Below are 20,036 nucleotides of genomic sequence, written 5' to 3' on the forward strand. Positions count from 1 at the left end.
GATATTAAAGCCACAGAAAGTTAAGCTTTGATTCAGCGAGGCAGAATTAAAACATTAAGACCTCTGTGAAACAGCTTTTTGTTACTTGTTCATGGTATGTGGGCATCACTGGTTAGGCCAGCAATTACTATCCATCCCTTGAGAAGGTGGTGTTGAGCTACCACCTTAACCTCTGCAGTCAGTGTGGTGTAGGTACGCCCACAGTGAGAGAGCGTTCCAGGATTTTGACCCAAGGACAATGAAGAAGGGGTGGTATAGGTGATGGATAGGGTGCCAATCAAGTGGGCTGCTTTGTCCTGGATGTTGTTGAGCTTTTTGAGTGTAGCTGGAACTGCACTCATCCAAGCAAGTGGAGAGTATTCCATCGCACTCCTGACTGCCTTGCGATTGATGGACTGTCTTTGGGAAATCAGGGAATTAGTCTCTGCAGAATTCTCAACCTCTAACCTAATCCTGTAACCACAGTATTTATATGTTCAATCCAGTTCAGTTTCTGGTTAATGGTAACCCCAGGAAGTTGATTTTGGGGGGGGGGGGTGCTCAGCGATGTTAATGCCATTAAACATTGAGGGGAGGTAGTTAGATTCTTTCTTTTTGAAGATGGTCATTCCTGGTACTTGTGTGGTGAAATGTTACTTGCCACTTATCAGCTCAAGACTGAACATTGTCCAGGTCTTGCTGCATATGGACATGAACTTTTTCAGTATCTGAGGAGTCATAACTGATGCTGAACTGTGTGCGATCAACAGTGAACGCCGAATTTCTGACCATATAATGGAGAGAAGGTCATTGATGAAACAACTAAGATTGTTGGGTCTCAGACAGTGGCAGCAGAGGCGGTACCGTAGTGGTGTTGTGGCTGGACTAGGAATCCACAGACCCAGGCTAATCTTCTGGGGATGCAAGTAGCCTTGCGTTGTAGCTTCATCAGGTGGAGACCTCATTTTGAGGTATGCCTGGTGCTGTTCCTAGCTTGTGCTTATGCATTCTTCGTTGAACCAGAGTTGATCACCTGGTTTGATAATGGCAGAATAGGGGATATGCTAGAACATGAGGTTATAGTTGTTTACAATTCTGCTGCTGATGATGGCCCACAATGCCTCATGAATGCCCAATTCTGAGTTTCAAGACCTGTGTGAAATCTATCCCATTTGGCCTGTTGGTACTGCCACCCAACAAGCTGGAGGGTATCTTCATTGTGAAGTGAGGACTTGAGCATCTGTGACAGGTAGATTGCTGAAGATGAGATCAAGTAATATTTCCCTCTTGTTGGTTCGCTCAACACCTGCTCAAGTCCCAGTTTAGCAGCTATGTCCTTTGGGACTTGGCCAGCTCGGTCATTACTACTGAGTCACTCTTGATGGTGGAATTGAAGCCCCCACCTAGAGCAGTTTGCCCCTTGCCACTGCTTTTACCAAGTAGTGTTCAGCATGGATGATTCATCAGCTGGGGTGCTAAGTACCAGGAGGGTTCCTTACCCATATTTCACCTGATGCCATGAGACTTCATGACGTCCAGAGTCAATATTGAGGACTCCCAGAACAACTTCCTCTTGATTGTATGCCACAATGTCCCTCTGGGATATTGTGTAGTATGTTTCTATGAGTATGTCTTTGACAGCTCTCATAATTTTGGCACAAATCCCCAGACATTAGTCAGGACTATGCATGGTCAACAGAGCTGGGTGATAAAATTGGCTTTCGAGGCTATTTCAGAGGGATCTGGAGACCAGACTAGGTATGGACGGCAGAAAGGACATTAGTGAAAATGCTCCAAAACTGCCCACTACTCTGAATAATAGCAGGGATGGAACACAAGGATTCAACACGAATAGCAGCGCATCATCTGCATAAAGCGTGACTGTGTGCTACTTCATCCCACATTTCAACTCTGATAGCAAAGGATCCGACCCAGTCGCCTCCCCTCCGCCACTGGCCTAATGGCCAGCGCAAACAACAAGGGGAACCGAGGGCATCCCTGCCTAATCCCTCTGAAGCCAAAGGTTCAATGACCTCAAACCATTCATAAGAACTGCTGCTAGGGGTTCCATGATACATTAATTGAATCCACATTTCCTCAAACGAAAGCCCCGTAACCTAAAAACTAAATAATTCCACTCAACTCAGTCAAACACTTTCTCTGTATTTAAGGAGATAACCTTCCTGGCCAGTTTCTGAAAAACTTGTGTCACATTTAGGAACCTTCTAATGTTATTACTCAAATCTTCCCCTAATAAACCCAGTCTGATCCTCCACAATTGTCGGAAGGAAATGGCTTCCAGCCTTTTGGCCAGAACCTAAGATAACAATTTCAAGTCGACATTTAGATGAGATATTGGCCTATAGGAAGAACACTCCTCCAGGTCTTGCCCGCCTTCAGAATCAAAGAAATATTAGCCTCACTTAAAGTCGGTGTAACATCTCCAATTCAAGAGTGACAATACATACCCACCAATGGGTCGAGCAACAAATCCCTAAACTCCCTATAAAACTCTCACCGTACCCGGCTGAAGCTCCTTAGTGGCCTTTGAAACCTCCTCCTTAGACAAAGGAGCATAAAGAACCTCACAATGGTTTTCAGAGGGGCTACAAGAAAGAGAGGAAATGCTCCATACCCGCGAACTCGCCACCGGAAAGTGCGGACGTCTATAATCCCACTTAGAATTTCCTAAAAACCCTATTTATCTCTTCTGTCTTCGTAACTCTCTTCCCTCCCGCAAGCCGCACAGAGGGAATCGTCCTAGAATCAGCCGTTTTCGTCGAGCAGGCTAAGTATTTTGTTCAGTTTATTCCCAAACGCCTGCCTCGCAATCTCCTGGCCTGCTGAGTCAATAACGAGTCCAAAGCCGCACAAATCTCCTTCAGTAACTGCCCAGAGTGCGGTGGATGCTGGGACAGTGAGTAATTTAAGGAGGAGCTAGACAGATTTTTAATTGGTAATGGGTTGAAGGGTTATAGAGAACAGGCCGGATGGTGGAGTTAAGACCAGGATGAGATCAGCCAGGATCAAATGGCAGAGCAGACTTGAAAGGCCAAATGGTCCAATATCTCATGAACTTATTGGGAGTCTCTTTCTAATTCTCTTCCGCCTTCATCAAGCACCCTTACAGCTCCAACTAGTTCTCCAACATCTTGCGCCTTTTAGTAGCTGCATACAAAATAATCAGCCCCCTAATGCAGTCATTATCAAACCCACGGTCGCGATGGGTGTCGGGAGGGTCATGGGCCATGCGCCGTGGCGTTCCTAATTGCGGGAAGTAGTGCCCAATGGCGACAACCGGCTTTTAAAAGTGCCAGCTGCGACTGGCTTTCAGAATGCTGGCCATCCCGCGCATGTGTGCTCCCTCAGCAGTGCGCAGGCCCGGAGCTCAGCGGGGCAGACCGTCTCCGCCTGACATCAGCACACTGACCCAGGAGCAGTTTTTTTTTTAAATCGATGGATTCTTCCTGCCTGGAGAGGTGGCAGAGAGCAGGTCATGCGCCCCATATACTGACGTCATGTACCCTGGGCTGAAGAGGGGTTTCTCCATTTTGTTAGCAACAGGACTGAAGAATTTTAAATGGATTGTTTCGTAATAAGGAAGAGAGGGCCAGGGACGCAAACAGACCAGGATCTCTCAACTAAATCTGCTGGAGAGACCTGCTCAGGAGAATGCACTGCAGGACAAAGCAGTGCTGGTGTAAGCTCCAGGGCTTCTGGTGAATTGCCCATTAAGAAGAAGCTAAAATCAGGAACAAAGCAGTATAAAGATGATTTTTTTTTTAAGGTATGGCTTTATTAATTGTGCCAATGCAAATCAGGATACAAAGCCCACGTGTGTTAGAAAAGACCAAAGAACAAAGCAGCACAGGATCAGGCCCTCTTCGGCCCTCCAAGCCTGTCCCCGTCATATCAACCTTGGCCAAAACCCTCAGCACTTCCTTGTGCCGTATCCCTCTATACCCATCCTATCCATGTATTTGTCAAGATGTCTTTTGAACGCCGTTAATGTAGCTCCCTCCCCTGGTAACGCGTTACAGGCACTCACCGCCCTCTGTGTAAAGAAAATACCTCTCACATCTCCTCTAAACTTTCCCCACGGACCTTCAACCTATACCCCTTGATGACTGACCCCTCCACCTAGGAAAGAGTGCCTGCCCATCCACTCTATCCAGACCCCTCATATCTTGTAGATCTCTATCAGGTCACCTCTCAATCTCCGTCGTTCTAATGAAAACAGTCCACGTCTATTCAGCCTCTCCGCATAGCTAACACCCTCCAGACCAGGTAATGTCCTGGTAAACCTCCTCCGCACCCTCTCCAAAGCCTGCATATCCTTCTGGTAGTGTGGTGACCAGAATCGTGCGTAATATTCTAAGTGCGGCCTTACCAAGGTTCTGTATAACTGTAGCATGACTTGCCAGTTTTTTATAAATTTAGAATGCCCAATTAATGTTTTCCAATTAAGGGGCAATTTAGCGTGGCCAATCCACCTACAGAGCACATCTTTGGGTTGTGGGGTCAAAACCCACGCAAACACGGGGAGAATGTGCAAACTCCACACTGACAGTGACCCAGAGCCGGGATTGAACCTGGGACCTCGGGGCCGTGAGGCAGAAGTGCTAACCACTGCGCCACGGTGTTGCCCCGTGACTTGCCAGTTAATCGAGTGTTAATGATGGCAGAACCGAGTGGATCCACTGCTGAAATTTGGGTGGTGGTGGCGGATACAGGTCTCCATGGGTGGCTCTAAAATATGAGAGGGGCATTAGATTCCCATTTCCTTGTTGGCCTTTATTTTATTCTTGTTCTGGAGAAGGTATCCAGATAGTAATCCTACAGGTCCTCAGTCTTAATGATGAATGACCCTTAGATTTACTGTGGTTGTGATGTTTTTGTTTCTTTTTGGCTATTATGCGAGGGTTTCTGTGTTGTTGACTCTATCCTACTTTGGCACAGACATCTTCTATCCATGAAAGGAACGGTTTGGGGATACTGTGCCCCTGATGTAAAGTACGTTAGAGGAGGAGGGTCTTTTTCTTCTTTGTGGCCTAATTAACGGCGGCAGCTAATCTTAAAATTTGCTCATGGAACACAAGGGGCATCCATCACCCTTTCTAATTTGAAACACCCAGCCATCACATCCAGCTTGACAAAACATGCCAGTCAGTCCTTGAAGAACTTAACAGGGCCTTGCCCTCCACACCTTCCGGCAAACTGGAGATTTGGATATTCTTTCTTCAACCTCTGTTCTCCAAGGCCTCCAGGATCTCCGCCAGGACACTCAATAGGTTTTCCAAGGATTGAATGCTTGCCACCACAGAGGAAGCATTGTGTTCCAATGCAAGAGTCTGTCCATATCATCAAGCCTCTTAATGGCGCTTCGCAATTCCACCTCATGAGTACATAGGTCAACACAGTAAACCTTTGGTTAATCACTTGGATAATGTTGGCAGTTATAATTTTCACCACTTCCAAGAGAACCCTGGAGAGTGTGAGACCTCCCGAGTATTAGACTGCCATGTTGACCCCCACTGAATCTGGCTGCCCCTTTGTATTGACTGATTTCTTGACGTTTTTCAAAATGTTCTTGCCAATACTAATCCTGAAATCTTCCAGGGAAATAACAGCAAATATTAATTCATGGATTAGATAGATAAATGGCCGGCAATCAAGGTAAATGACCGATTCCAAAGCCAAGATCTAGCACAGAATCAATGGGCTGAATGACGGCTTCTGTCTGTAACCATTCTCGATTCTCTCATTCATACAGCCAATGAAGCACTTCATGAAGTATAGTCACTTTTGTAATGTAGAAAGCGAGGAGGTCAATTTGCACACACAAGCTTCCACAAGTAATAATGTGATCATGGCTAGGTAATTTTTTTTTAAAGAGATAAAGGCCAAGACAATGGAGAGAACTCTCCTGCTGTTTTTTGAAATGGTTCCAGATACTGAGTTATGAGGAGTATGAAAATGAAAGCTTATAAATATTCTCAGGAAAGAGAGAAATAAAGAGTAATCTAAAATAAAGATTTTTAATCAGCCTGGCAAAGAGCCAGCACAGTTGTGGTCAGAATGTTTTCTCCTGTGCTATAAACTTGTGTAGTTCTGAGAGTATTCTTGTAGATTGCGGTTGGAAGGAGGTCTACGTGTGCGACTTGCAAATGCTATTCAATTCTCAAGTTCCTCTGTTACTTTCTCTCTTTCTCCATAGGTGTTAATAAAGCAAGAGATCCAGAGGAAAGCTGGTTATGCGATTCAAGCAGAAGAAGAGCAGCTTCGAGTTCAGTTAGACACTATTCAGAGTGAACTAAATGCACCAACCCAGTTTAAGGTACAAAACAATTACCTCCTGGAACTCAGTGTGATGCAGCAGAACAGTTTGCATTGAGCATGTTTGACTGCATTAGGGAGGTTGCCAAGAAATGGAAATGTCAGCAAGTTGCAATAATAATGTTTTATGTGCAGGGCCGTCTTAACGAGCTGATGTCTCAGATAAGAATGCAGAATCATGTTGGAGCTGTCAGATCAGAGGAGAGATACAGTGTTGATGGGGATCTCTTGGGAGAAATCAAACAGGTACAAGTCAGAATAAGTTCCACGGAAAGAAAGTATACAGAGGTTTGAATATGAATGACTATTTGCACAGATTAAATTTTGACACCACAGAAGCTTAGTCCTTAAAATTTTATGCAGTTTTTGAAAGTAATACTAAAATTTTAAGCAATGATGCATCAAAAACAACCAGATAATATATTGCATTGTAACTTGCTTTCTATCGTTTACTAACTCTTGTCAAAATTTGTACTATAACCTGCTGACCTTGAAAACTAATTGTGCTTACAAATACATGCAAACACTTCTTTTGAATGCTTGCTAATATAGCTCATTTCTCTTCCTAGCACCTGAAGTTGCAGCAGGAAGGGCTGAGTCATTTGACCAGTGTCCTGAAGGAGGATTTGGAGGATGTGAAGCTAATTGAACAGGGCCTTAATGAGAGTGTTCATATTCGCCGTGACCTTTTTAGTTGATGGCTTTTCTTTAATGTCGTTGTAGATAAGAAGGATATTTTTCTCCCTGTCCAAAATGGTTCATCCCAACTGCACAAAGGTTATAGCATCTCCATTTTGGAGAACTTTGGTGTAGGGTGGAGAAAGAAATGTTGCCATTCTTCATTAAATGCTGCAGTCACCTCAAAAGCCTGTAGCTTTGGGGATTTGAATATTTACCCTCAGTACAACCAGTTACAAAACATTGCAATAGAGCTGTGACTGACGACTGACTTTGTTTAGCATGTCTACAGGTAACTGCTAGGTGCAAATTTGGGGGTGAATGTTTAAAATGATGGGATTTTCTTCAGCCTGCTGTTTTAACGTAGGCTTTAACCCGTTAAAAGTGCATTTATCCGCCAAAACTGCAAATAATAATCTCTGAATTCATATCTTACATTTTCTTTAACATATTTTTTTAAGAAGTGTATAAATATGTTGATTTTCCTGTTCTATGCAATAGGTTGGGACAGATTTTTTTTTTAAATGCTGCTAATAATCAGATTTGCATTGAACAGGAATGGCTATATCAGTACTGACTAAGTCAGGAACAAATTGGGGTTTGTGCATATTTTTTAGAAGTCTGCATTTGGAATTTTGCTTTAATTGGATGAGTGTGTGTTTGACTGTTCTGAGTACTTTGGACAGTTTGTCCAGCTTGACAATCTGACCTTGATTTGTCATGAATGTGGAAAATTTCAAGTGTACTTTATTGGACCTCATAAGAGCCCTGGAGACTGGAATGGTGAATTAATAAACAATTAATGTTAGCTAGGCCAGAGAAACACAAGCGCTGGATATACAAAACCCAGTTTCTTTTTTTAAACTCATACAAGCATATTTAAGATGTTATCACCAGAAACATCACAGATCGGCTTTGTTCTTGGGAGTTGACATTTTTTTAAGTGCGTATTCATGATATTTCTTCATGTTAAAGTGTGCAGCTCTTTTTTTTTTAATCTAGCAAGGAGTTCAGGTTAGTGGCAAACATGTTTACAAATTATTTCTCTATATCATTTGTACCTGATAATGGTTACTTTGAAATATACATCAATACAATATCTTAGTGCTGGAGTGGCAACTGTGAGCCATCAACCAAACAAGGATCTAAAGTACTATAAGTATGTTAAATGTTTGTAATAATTATGCAAAGAGGAAATAAATTCTAAATAAACAATTTGCTTGAATAATCATCTGCTTCTGATTCTTTTGAATGTGAATTTTATAGTTGGAGCTGATCTTGTTCGTACATAAATGTTTTTATAATTTAATTGACATTCCCTCGACCTCCAGTTCTCCACGCTGAAGAGAAATGTTTTATTTCCCTCTTAAGGTACGAAACCTCTTGCTGATTGCCATCAAGTGATTTGCTCCAATTCCTCATGCTGAGTGAGAAATTATTTCCGTGAATATACAAAGCCCTTTGGGCATGGGACAGGGTGGTTCTTGTTTAACTGAGTGCTTGGAAAGGCTCCCTGTAGGAAAACTGACACTGAATTTCAATTAATAGAATGGTGCAGATAACATAAGCACCTTTATTAGACTGCTTTTGTGGGGAAGGGAGAAAACTTCCCCCGGGAGATCAGATGGGTGGGATAAGTTCCAAAATGGGCACAGAGTCAAATGAATGGATCCGGTGAGCTGAATGGATTTCCTTTGCTCATGTTTTCTTGAGATCTTTGTGGCTGTTCTCTCAAATGGGAGTTCAAATTACCTCTCAATCACCCACTGAGATTCTTACAAATTCTCTATTTGTGGTTGGAAGTTTGTATTTTGTTTGTGTGTGTGTGTGTGTGTGTACGAATGTCTACATAGACGCATCAGTGCTGCAGGCCATCTTTTTGCATTTCTCCATGAACCTTAATTGAAAGCTTACCAACAATGTTTTGTTTTATGCACCCACATAATAACCCATGCTGATAATCCCATTTTATGGCAATTTCTGTGGTTAAGAACAGGGAGGAAATTGAAAATTGTCGTTTACTGAGATTTCTAATGCAAGGAAGGTGGCAAATATGGACATGCGTGGATTCAGGGAGACTTCATGTCTCCTAATGCTCTGTTCTTGGATTTCCTTAGTCCCTCCTCATTGTTGATTTGTGAAGCTAAACGGGCATAAACCCAATGTATAAACTTCCACGTTGCTATAAGAAGTAGTAAGTCAGAAATATCAGTGAACTAATTCAGTTTATGTACAACATTATTTATATAATTACCATGCTCCTTGAATCATATTACTAATTAATCTGCTGTATGGGTAGTGAGAGATTCTGTTTTCTTTGGAGCATCATTTTGTCCATCGTGTCCCACAACATAACCCAAGTAAAGTTTACTTGAAGCACTGAAATTCTTCGATGGTTTCTTTTTTAGTAAAATAAGTTATTCAGTGCACAACATATGAAAATTCACATTCAGCAGAACCTTTCAGGCACAAGAAATGATTGCTGTGTTTTTAACACGGCTATGAAAATGTACAACAAAATTTGCCACATAATCAGAACAAAGTTCTAGTGCAGTGGGAGCAAATCTGAGGCTCTGTGCTTAGTTCAGCTTTACTTGTTTACACTTGATTTTAAGGCTTGCATAAAGCCACCCATCACCATGACAACTTTGCTGGGATTATCTTCCTTTACGTGCTTTGCTTAATCCGTCATACTCACTTTGTGAAAGTATTAGCAAACCAGCATTTATGTCCACCTTAGTAACTGGATTTATCGACCAGACGGAAAGCCTCAAGGAACTCGTTAATATCTATACTTCCGTCCTTATTGAAGTCCATGCTGCGAGCGAGGTCGCCAATGGCTTTTTCACTAATATCAATCTTCAGGTGAGAGCTGAGGAGTTTGCAAGTCTTTTGAAATTCCTCAAATGATATCAGACCTACCATGAACATGAAAATGGACAGTTTAGTTTGCTTCCATGACATCAAGCGACAAGCACAATTTCTATTATTTTCTTATTCCCACTCTCCCTCTTTTGGTCTTTCCAAAACGGCGGGGGGGTGGGTGGAGGAATCTTTTATAAATCGGCACTTACCCGAGTTGTCACTGTCAATAATTCTAAAAACGGTTTCCAGGTCAGACCTGCTTCTGTAAAGCATTTCCAGCAAACTGGGCTGTATGTGCTGGGAAGAAAAAAGGCTTTTTACTTTTTAAAAAAAAAAACTGTGCCAGGTGGATCAGAAGCTTGTTACTGTTACAGGATGGACATGTTGCCTACAGATTAGCTTTTGATACAACTACCAACTCGGTGCCAATGTGAGTAGCTTTCTCTATGTCTCTTCAAATGTTCTTCACCATTACTGTAGGTGTATGTGCCTCCTGTCCCCCATATCAAAGATAACAAAAACACCAGGGTATACAAACATGTTTAAAATGCAGTGGGTTGAATAGCTTCAGAATATTCTTTTTTTTAATATAATTTTTATTGGAATTTTTTACAGAAAATATAAAACGTAACGACAAACAATGAAAAGCAACAAAATAACCCATAATAACTAACACCCCCAGACCGTATCGACGCATGTATCCCATCCCCCAACCCCAATGAACAACAGAAGAACTTAAAAATAAATTTAAATTAAATAAACAAACATAGTCATCGTCCGCCTCCCCCCCCCCCAACACCTTTTCCCTCCCCCTTCCCCCCCCACCCCCACCCCCCCCCAGGGTTGCTGCTGCTATTGTCCCCGTACCCTATCGTTGAGCCAGAAAGTCGAGAAAAGGTTGCCACCGCCTAAAGAGCTCTTGTACCGACCCTCTCAGGGCGAATTTGATCTTCTCTAGCTTAATGAAACCCGCCATGTCATTGATCCAGGTCTCCACGCTTGGGGGCCTCGCATCCTTCCATTGTAGCAAGATCCTTCGCCGGGCTACTAGGGACGCAAAGGCCAGCACACCGGCCCATTTCGCCTCCTGCACTCCCGGCTCCACCCCAACCCCAAAAATCGCGAGTCCCCATCCTGGCTTGACCCTGGATCCCACCACCCTCGACACCGTCCTCGCCAACCCCTTCCAGAACTCCTCCAGTGCCGGGCAGCTTCAGAATATTCTAGGGGGTAGCAGAATTAAATGTGTAATTCAAAATAAAGTACTTTGCTGGATTTTGCCAACTGGAATGCTGAAGACTCAACACTCAGCTCCCCCAATCCCTGCATTGTCTTTGTGTTTTAGCCTGTCTGGCATTCAGTATTGGATGAGTCACAAATACCTCAGTTAAACATGGAAAAGCTGCAGCAATCGTCTTTTGGCCCTGCCACAAACTCCATATCATCACCAGTGAGTCCCTCTCTGGGTACTATCTCAGGTTGAGGTAACTGCTTGTACCCTTGATGTACTATTTGATTCTGAGCTGAGCTTCTGACTTGTATCTTCGTCACAAAGAACACTTGCTCTCACCTCCATAACATCTGCTGCCAAATCCTTCATCCATGCCATTGTCACCTCCAGACCTGACTATTCTTATAGTTGGCCTTCCACCTCCATAAATTTCAGCTTGCCCACATTCTAATCCCCAAGAAGCCTTTGCTTTTGACAAGGTGCCACACAAGAGGTTGCTGCATAAGATAAAGATGCATGGCATTAAGGGTAAAGTAGTAGCATGGATAGAGGATTGGTTAATTAATAGAAAGCAAAGAGTGGGGATTAATGGGTGTTTCTCTGCTTGGTAATCAGTAGCTAGCGGTGTCCTTCAGGGATCAGTGTTGGGCCCACAATTGTTCACAATTTACATAGATGATTTGGAGTTGGGGACCAAGGGCAATGTGTCCAAGTTTGCAGACGACACCAAGATGAGACGTAAAGCAAAAAGTGCAGAGGATACTGGAAGTCTGCAGAGGGATTTGGTTAGTTCAAGTGAATGGGCTAAGGTCTGGCAGATGGAATACAATGTTGACAAATGTGAGGTTATCCATTTTGGTAGGAATAACAGAAAATGGGATTATTACTTAAATGATAAAATATTAAAACATGCTGCTGTGCTAAAGGACCTGGGTGCCCTAGTACATGAGCTGCAAAGAATTGGTTTACAGGTGCAACAGGTGATTAAGAAAGCGAATGGAGTTTTGTCCTTCATTGCCAGAGGGATGGAGTTTAAGACTAGGGAGGTTATGCTGCAACTGAATAAGGTGTTAAGTGAGGCCACACCTGGAGTATTGTGTTCAGTTTTAGTCTCATTACCTGAGAAAGGATGTACTGGTGCTGGAGGGTGTGCAGAGGAGATTCACGAGGTTAATCCCAGAGTTGAGGGGGTTGGATTACGAGGAGAGGTTGAGTAGACTGGGACTGTACTCGTTGGAATTTAGGAGGATGAGGGGGGATCTTATAAAAACATATAAAATTATGAAGGGAATAGATAGGATAGATGCGAGCAGGTTGTTTCCACTGGCGGGTAAAAACAGAACTCTGAGGTATAGCCTCAAAGTAAGGGGAAGTAGATTTTGGTCTGAGTTTAGGAGAACCTCTTCACCAAAAGGGTTGTGAATCTATGGAATTCCCTGCCCAGTGATGCAGTTGAGGCTCCTTCATTAAATGTTTTCAAGATAAATATGGAGTTTTTTGAAGAATAAAGGGTTATTGTGTTCGGGTGGGAATGTGAAGCTGAGTCCACAAAAGATCAGCCATGATCTCATTGAATGGCGGAGCTGGCTCGAAGGCCAGCTGGCCTACTCCTGCTCCTAGTTCTTATGTTCTTATAAGCCCTGCTTGCCAATCACCACTGTGCTTGCTGACTGAGATTGGTTCAGGTACCTCAAGATTTAAATTCAAACTTAAAATTCTCATTTGTGTTCAGACCCCTTCATGGCCTAGCCAGTTCTCAATTTCTGTAATTTCCTACATCCCTCTGAAAACTCTACAGTCTTCTGGCCAACGTGCATTCTCTCTCCTCTTTCTCCACCCCCCCACCCCAATTCTGTTTGCCCCGCCATTAAGAACTATGCCCACCATTGAGCTCTGGAGTTCTGATTCTTCTCTACGTCATTCTCAGTCATTATGCCCCTATTTAAAGTTTACTCCTCTGAACTAGCTTTAATTAGTTCAACCAAAAAACACCAATGCAAGTGCATTGCATTTCCTCAGCATTGCACTGAAGTGCCTGCTCAGACATATCAAATAGACAACTATCATTTCTCAAACTGATAGCTAATTTCTATGTTTGGCTTACATTTTTGCTTTGCCAGTAATAAAGATTAGCTGACCGCCCATTCATCTCATTGAATCTCATATTTTCCTATTTAACAGCTCTTGTGGTTTGATACAATTAATTGTGTGCAAAGTGTTTTTAAATAAACGTTATGGAGCATTGCTTAAATTATTTCTGGATACTTAATTGTACATTCTGAAAACACGTTGTGAAATCCATCTCTTACCTGCGCAATGGGTTTCTCTATGGCAAGATCATCAAACCACAAGTAAAAATTCAGAAGTCCATTCGGAGCACTGGGTACAAGTTGGGATCGCAAAACACGCCATGGCAGACCAAGAGCCAGGATTGTCTCCAGAGCATTTGCCCAGTCATTCAGTGAAATTTTACCTGGATATTGGAAGGCAACAACATTTATTCACTTGGTATCAAAAGACAAATGTCGGTACATCTAAGAGACATTATTATCTAAGTTTGGGAGATTGGGTAGAACAGTTGATGTTATGATTCCTACACCAGTCTCTCAGTCAGAATCTGTACAACTTTGGTTTATGTCCACAGTCTGTTGATATTGCATTCTTTAAGACAGTTTGTATACTCCAAACGTTCCAACATCATGCATCCAGCTCACAATCTGGGTAGCTTCATGAATTTTAATTTTTCTTCAAATTGAAAACAGGCATTGGAGTGGAGTATATTAAACTGAAATAGTTTGGACCCTGGAGTTCAACTTTTTGAACACAACATTCTTGTGTACAAAATAATTTACTGCATTGTAAAATAGCCTATTTAGAATCAATTCTTTAAAATGGCATTAAATAAAATTGTTCTTTAGCAGACCCTGAAGGTGCTAAATGATAAAAATGTGTCGACTGTTTGCAACATTACAAATAGATTTCTATTGCATGCAAATTGTGCTCACTGACAGTTCTTTACCAAATAAGGTTTGACAAATGGGCTGGACCATCATTCAGATTGGCCACCAGTGTTGGGGAATTTCTGATCATTTGAAACTATATTCGAATAAGTCGGGCAGCAGGGTAGCATGGTGGGCAGCAGGGTAGCATGGTGGGCAGCAGGGTAGCATGGTGGGCAGCAGGGTAGCATGGTGGTTAGCATAAATACTTCACAGCTCCAGGGTCCCAGGTTTGATTCCCGGCTGGATCACTGTCTGTGTGGAGTCTGCACGTCCTCCCCCTGTGTGCGTGGGTTTCCTCCGGGTGCTCCGGTTTCCTCCCACAGTCCAAAGATGTGCGGGTTAGGTGGATTGGCCATGCTAAATTGCCCGTAGTGTCCTAATAAAAGTAAGGTTAAGAGGGGGGTTGTTGGGTTACGGGTATACGGGTTACGTGGGTTTGAGTAGGGTGATCATGGCTCGGCACAACATTGAGGGCCGAAGGGCCTGTTCTGTGCTGTACTGTTCTATGTTCTATGTATCTATGAAACAAATCACGATTTACAAATGAACTTTGTAACCCTACCTGTTTTATTCTTATCATAATGCTCGAATGCATTGATCAGGTCTGATTTATGGGCAAAAATCTTCTGCCGCAGAGCTCCTAATGCTGACCTCTCAACTGTACTCACTCTGCATAAAAAAAGTTGTTGATTAGAATATTTTTACACCTCAAATAACAGATTGGCAAGTCGAATATAGTTAGAAGTCAGCGATATAAATTGGAAATCTAACAACTGAAGGTTTAACCTGGTGGATGGGATGTAATTAAGCTAACTATTTTGTCCTGGATGGTGTCAGACTTCTTGAGCGTTGTTTTCAGGCAAGTAGAGAGCATTGCATTGCACTCCTTGTAAATAGTGGACGGCATTTTGGAAGTCGGGAGAGGAGTCACTCGCCACAGAATTCCCAGCCTCTGACCTGCCCTTACAGCCGTCACATTTATCTGGCTACTCCAGTTTAGTGTCTGACCAATGGTAAACATTCCTCCCCCTCCCCCCGGAAGTTGATGGTGGGGGATTCAACAATGGTAATGCCATTGAATGTCAAGGAGAGGTAATTACATTCTTTCAAGCCTGAATGTTGTCCAGGTCTTGCTGCATATGGACACTGACTGCTTCAGTCTTCGAGGAATTATGAAAAGAACTGAATACTGCAGTCATCATTGAACAGCCCACATCTGGCCTTGTGGTTGATGAAGCAATTAAAGATGGTTGGGCCCTGGACACTGCCCTGAGGAACTCCTGCTGTGTGATATTCAGGAGCTGAAACAATTGGCCTCCCAACAACTACAACCCTTTGTGAGATGTTTGACTCCAGCCAGTGGAGAGCTATCTCCCTGGCATAAACTTTGTTTAGGGTTCCTTGCGATCACACTTGGTGAATTGCTACCTTTCTGCCGAGATAGCAAGAACAGTCACTGTCAACTCAGCTGTAGCCTTCAGATCTTTTGTCCACCTTGGGGCCAAGGCTGTAATTAAATCTAGAGGTGAGTGTACCTGCTGGAATCTGAGCTGACCATCGATGAATAGGTTATTACTGAGCACTTCTCCCGAGATAGTGCTCTTGATACCCCTTCCGTTACTTTGCTCATGATTTTTCACCTATTTGGTGTGTTTTTTTTTTAAAAGTACGGTGAACTTTGGCAGCCAACTTTGAGGAAAGCAGATACGATGGATGTGTGGCAATATGGAGGACAGGTGGGGAAAAGTATAGAGTGATGGATTCCTGACCTTTCCCATTCATTATCCCTGAGATCAGATGGATAGTGTGGAGGGGAGTGAATGGAAGATTGAGGGTTAGGTGAGCGACAACAAAGCAAAAGGAGGGAGAGGTCCAGGCTTAACTGGGTAGTTCATAGAGGAAAGGTAAGGGATGAGAGTGAGGAGGGAGAGTGGGAAGGTAAATGGGTGGATCACATGATGAGGTAGCTGAAGAATGAGTGATTGGGAGAGACAACGGAAAAGGAAGACTTTTCCTTTCATCCAAATGTAGCCTGCACCTCCTTTCCCTGCTTCATCTGCTATTATACAGACCAACATTTAACCAAAATGAAATTTTAAAAAGAGAGAAAGTGAAACACAGTTCAGCTCAGAAACCATTTACCACCCTTCCCAACTTGCTCCGCCCACAAAAGGTTCACTTTCTGACCTAATACTTTCCTCAGATTATCCTATTCCCATTTAGTCATTGGAGTACAGACACATTTGACTAAAGAAACAAAAGTACTAGGAGACTGTTGCCACTGTAGTGTAAGATATTCCTCTGACATTACGAGAAGGTCATTGCTGATAGTTTACACACCTTTGTCTCAGGGTTAACTTCCGAGTACTTTGACTAACTTGATACTGTACAAAATGAGGAACAAGGTCAGGACCAAGCTTCACATAAGCTCCTCTGTTACTGCCAACTTCATAATAATTAGAGGCAGAAAATATGGTCAGGACCTATATTCATAACAAAAAGAGTAAAATGTAATGAAGGAAATGAATGGGCAATCCTGCTGTAGAAACAAAACGTGTACAGTTCAGGCATCTTTTCAACAATGGAGAATGGAGATAACGTGACCCACATCTTGCTCGAGGGGGAGAGAGAGAGAACAGGAAACTACAGGCAAGTTAGCTTGACATCAGAAATAGGAAAATGCCTGAATCTATTATTAAATGGCGTGTTAAAAGTGAATCATAATATTATTAGGCAAAGTCAACATGGATTCATGAAAGGAAAATAGTGTTTGAAATGTCTGCTAGAATTCTTTGAGAGGTTGTAATTAGCAGGGTTGATAAGGGCAATGTGTGCATGTAGTGTATTTGGATTTTCAATAAACATTTAATCAAAATGTACAGTACCACATAGGTTCTTGCACAAATGGAATGGGGATCAAATGTTATTCTGGATTGAAAATTGCTTAACAGACAAAGCCAACTTGGAGCAAATGGGTAATTTTCAGGTTTGAAGATAATACATAACCAGTAGACCCGTGCATGGGCCTCTGCTATTTCCAATCGTTATCAATGACTTAGATGAGGAGACCAAGTGTAATGCATTCAAGATTACTGACAATACAAAGGGAGATGCAAAAGCAAGCAAGAGGATGGAAACAGGATGCAAAGATATAGGGACAGATTGAGTAAATGGGTGAGGCCATGATAGATCGAATATATAATGTGGGGGAGTGTGAAGTTATCTTTGGAAGGAAAAGTATAAAAAAATGCTGGATATTTTTTTTAATGGTGTGAGATTGGGAAATGTTTATATTTAGAGGGTTTGGGTGTCTTTACATAGAAAGTTAACGTGCTATTGCAGCAAACCATTAGGACGCCAAATAATATGTTCCTTTTTTTAACAAAGGGATTGGAGTACAGTAGTGAAAAGATTTGCTTTGTACACGGTCTTGTTGAGACCATGCCTGGAGTAAGTGTACGGTTTCCTAAGGATATACTGGGAAGAGAATGAAGGTTCACTAGACTGGTTCCTGGGATGAGGAGATTGCCCTGTGAAAAGAGATGGAGCAGTCTGGGCCTATATTCCATGGAATTTAAAAGTATGTGATGTGGCCTAATTGAAACACATCAAATTATTATAAGAGGCTTCACAGGGTAGATTCTGGGAGAATGTTTCTCTGGGCTGGAGAATCTCGAACAATGGGTCGCACTCAATAAGGGACCAGCTATTTAGGATTGAGAGGAACAGGAATGTCTTCACCCAACTTCTCTCCATGAGTGAGCTGTGGCAGCATAGTGGTGGAGTTATGTTCAAAACCGAAATCAATAGATTTTTGGACATTAAGGGAGTTAAGAGATATAAGGATAGTGCACGGAGGTAGGGTTGCGGTAGATAATTGGATAGGTGATGAGTATGTGTGATTGTAATAAAAGGTTCTACGGAGTGCTGCAATTATTCCATTTTTATTATCATTATTATTACACCATATACAAAAGTACTTCATTCGCTATAAATACATTTGGACATTGAGAGATGTGAAAGGTGCTATATAAATGCAAGTCTTATTACGGCAGGTGACCTGGCTAAATTTGAACTTTCATTCTCATTATTGTGTCACATTGCTCAGTTGAATACTGTGGTATCAATTTTATAAAATCATATATAAAATTTCCCTCATTAGTCCCATATTAATTAGTCCTATGTTAAGCAATGTGATCTGGATAATTCTGATCATTGCCCCAGTGTTTGGGAGCTGTCCTATCCTAAACTGACATTATCAGTTTTATTCACAGAAGCACATAGATAGGCAGTAGCATAGTTAAGAGCTGATCAGTTATACCAAAACTGTAATCAATACTCAGTACTAACATGAAGTGGGCAACACAATACTGCCAATCATGCTTAAGTATGCGCTTGTTGTGATGTTTCTTTTACATGAGGTTTAGCCTTACCTTTTGGTTGTGGCAGAACTCGTAGCCCTCCTGCTTACACTCATGGGACCTGATCAAGAGCTGCAAATTGTGCTTCTGTAGAATCTTCTCCGTCACATCAGGTCCAAAGTAGCATCCACCTCCTCTGACTGTATTTGCAATACAGCCTTCCTGATGCATTGGATCACTCCACAAGATGTCCACAATCTCAGGAGAGAAAATACACTTTTCAAACCCACAGTATGAGTCCGTAAACCATTGACTTATTGATGTCATTTTCAAGTTTCTTTTGTCACCATTGGGTCAATATTCTGTTCCAGAAGCACAAGCAAGGCTGCAGTTCAAGGAGAAGGTCAGCTCTGATAGATTGGGAAACATTACTCAAAGGGATGAGAGTGGATAGACAATGGCAAACATTCAAGCAGCGCATGGGCCAATTGTAACAATGGATTATTCCTGCCTGGCACAAAAAGAGAAGGGTAAGGTGGCCAATCAATGGCTTACCAGGCACCAGGGAAATTGGGAGAAAAAAACAACAGGTCTGAGGATTGGGAGAAGTTAGAATTCAGCAAAGAAGCGCTAAAGGATTGATTATGAAGGGGAAAATGGAGTACGAGAGTAAGCTTGCAGGGAACATAAAAACTGACTGTAAAAGATTCTATAGGTACATGAAGAGAAAAAGATTGCTGAAGACAAATATCGGCCCCTTACAGTCAGAAACAGGGGAATGTATAATATGGGGCAAAGAAATGGCTGAGCAACAAAACACAATTTGGTTCTGTCGTCAGAAATGAGGATACAAATCAGATACCAGAAATGTTGGAGAATGCAGGGTTTGGTGAGAGGGAGGAACTGAAGGAGATTACAAAAGTAAAACGGGCAAGGTGGCCAATCCATGGCTTATGATATTCATAGAGAAATGGTGTTGGGAAAACTGATGGGATTGAAGGCTGATAAATCCCCAGGGCCTGATAATCCACATCCCAGAGTACTTAAGGAAGTGGCTCTAGAAATAGTGGATGTATTCATGGTCATCTTTCAGGATTCTATAGACTCTGAAACAATTCCTGCAGATTGGAGGGTAGCTAATGTAACTCCAATTTCAAAAAGAGAGGTAGAGAGAAAATAGTATATTGTAGACCAGTAAGCCCAATGTCAGTTGTGGGGAAAATTCTAGAAACCATTTTCAAATATTTTATAGCAGAGCGCTTAGAAAACAGTGGCAGGATTGGACAGAGTCAGCATGGATTTATGAAAGGGAAATCATGCTTGACAAATCTACTGGAATTCTTCGAGAATGTAACTCGTAGAGTTGATAAGGGAAGCCAGTGGATGTGGTATATTTGGACTTTCAAAAGGCTTTCGACAAAGTCCCGCATAAGAGACTTAGTGCGTAAAATTAAAGAGCATGGAACTAGGGATGGTGTATGGAGATGGATAGAAAATTGGTTGGCAGGCAGGAAACAAAGAGTAGGAATTAACGGGTCTTTTTTTAATTGGCAGATAGTGACTAGTGGTGTACTGCAGGGATCA

The 20,036-nt window shown here is 42.3% G+C and overlaps 2 protein-coding genes across 3 annotated transcripts in view; one reads left to right on the forward strand and one right to left on the reverse strand.

The window, feature by feature from the left end:
- Positions 1-8,222, forward strand: part of nup54 (nucleoporin 54) — an 82,244-nt gene extending 74,022 nt beyond the window's left edge. The window contains exons 11-13 of one of the 2 annotated variants that reach the window (XM_038791713.1): positions 6,197-6,316; positions 6,451-6,561; positions 6,885-8,222. In XM_038791713.1, coding sequence (XP_038647641.1) covers positions 6,197-6,316; positions 6,451-6,561; positions 6,885-7,013 — 360 coding nt within the window. In that variant the 3' untranslated portion in view covers positions 7,014-8,222. The remainder of the gene's footprint in view (positions 1-6,196; positions 6,317-6,450; positions 6,562-6,884) is intronic. The other variant, XM_038791714.1, reaches the window with a different exon arrangement.
- The window catches only part of LOC119963110 (serine/threonine-protein phosphatase with EF-hands 2-like), a 94,855-nt gene continuing 80,822 nt past the window's right edge, over positions 6,004-20,036 (reverse strand). Inside the window, exons 13-19 of the mRNA XM_038791711.1 lie at positions 18,525-18,710; positions 16,432-16,574; positions 14,654-14,760; positions 13,399-13,562; positions 10,068-10,155; positions 9,692-9,911; positions 6,004-6,542 (exon numbers count right to left, since the gene is read on the reverse strand). Of these exons, the coding sequence (XP_038647639.1) occupies positions 9,730-9,911; positions 10,068-10,155; positions 13,399-13,562; positions 14,654-14,760; positions 16,432-16,574; positions 18,525-18,710 (870 nt within the window). The 3' untranslated portion in view covers positions 6,004-6,542; positions 9,692-9,729. The remainder of the gene's footprint in view (positions 6,543-9,691; positions 9,912-10,067; positions 10,156-13,398; positions 13,563-14,653; positions 14,761-16,431; positions 16,575-18,524; positions 18,711-20,036) is intronic.

This window comes from Scyliorhinus canicula, chromosome 3 (genome assembly GCF_902713615.1).
Source record: "Scyliorhinus canicula chromosome 3, sScyCan1.1, whole genome shotgun sequence".
Lineage (NCBI taxonomy): Eukaryota > Metazoa > Chordata > Chondrichthyes > Carcharhiniformes > Scyliorhinidae > Scyliorhinus > Scyliorhinus canicula.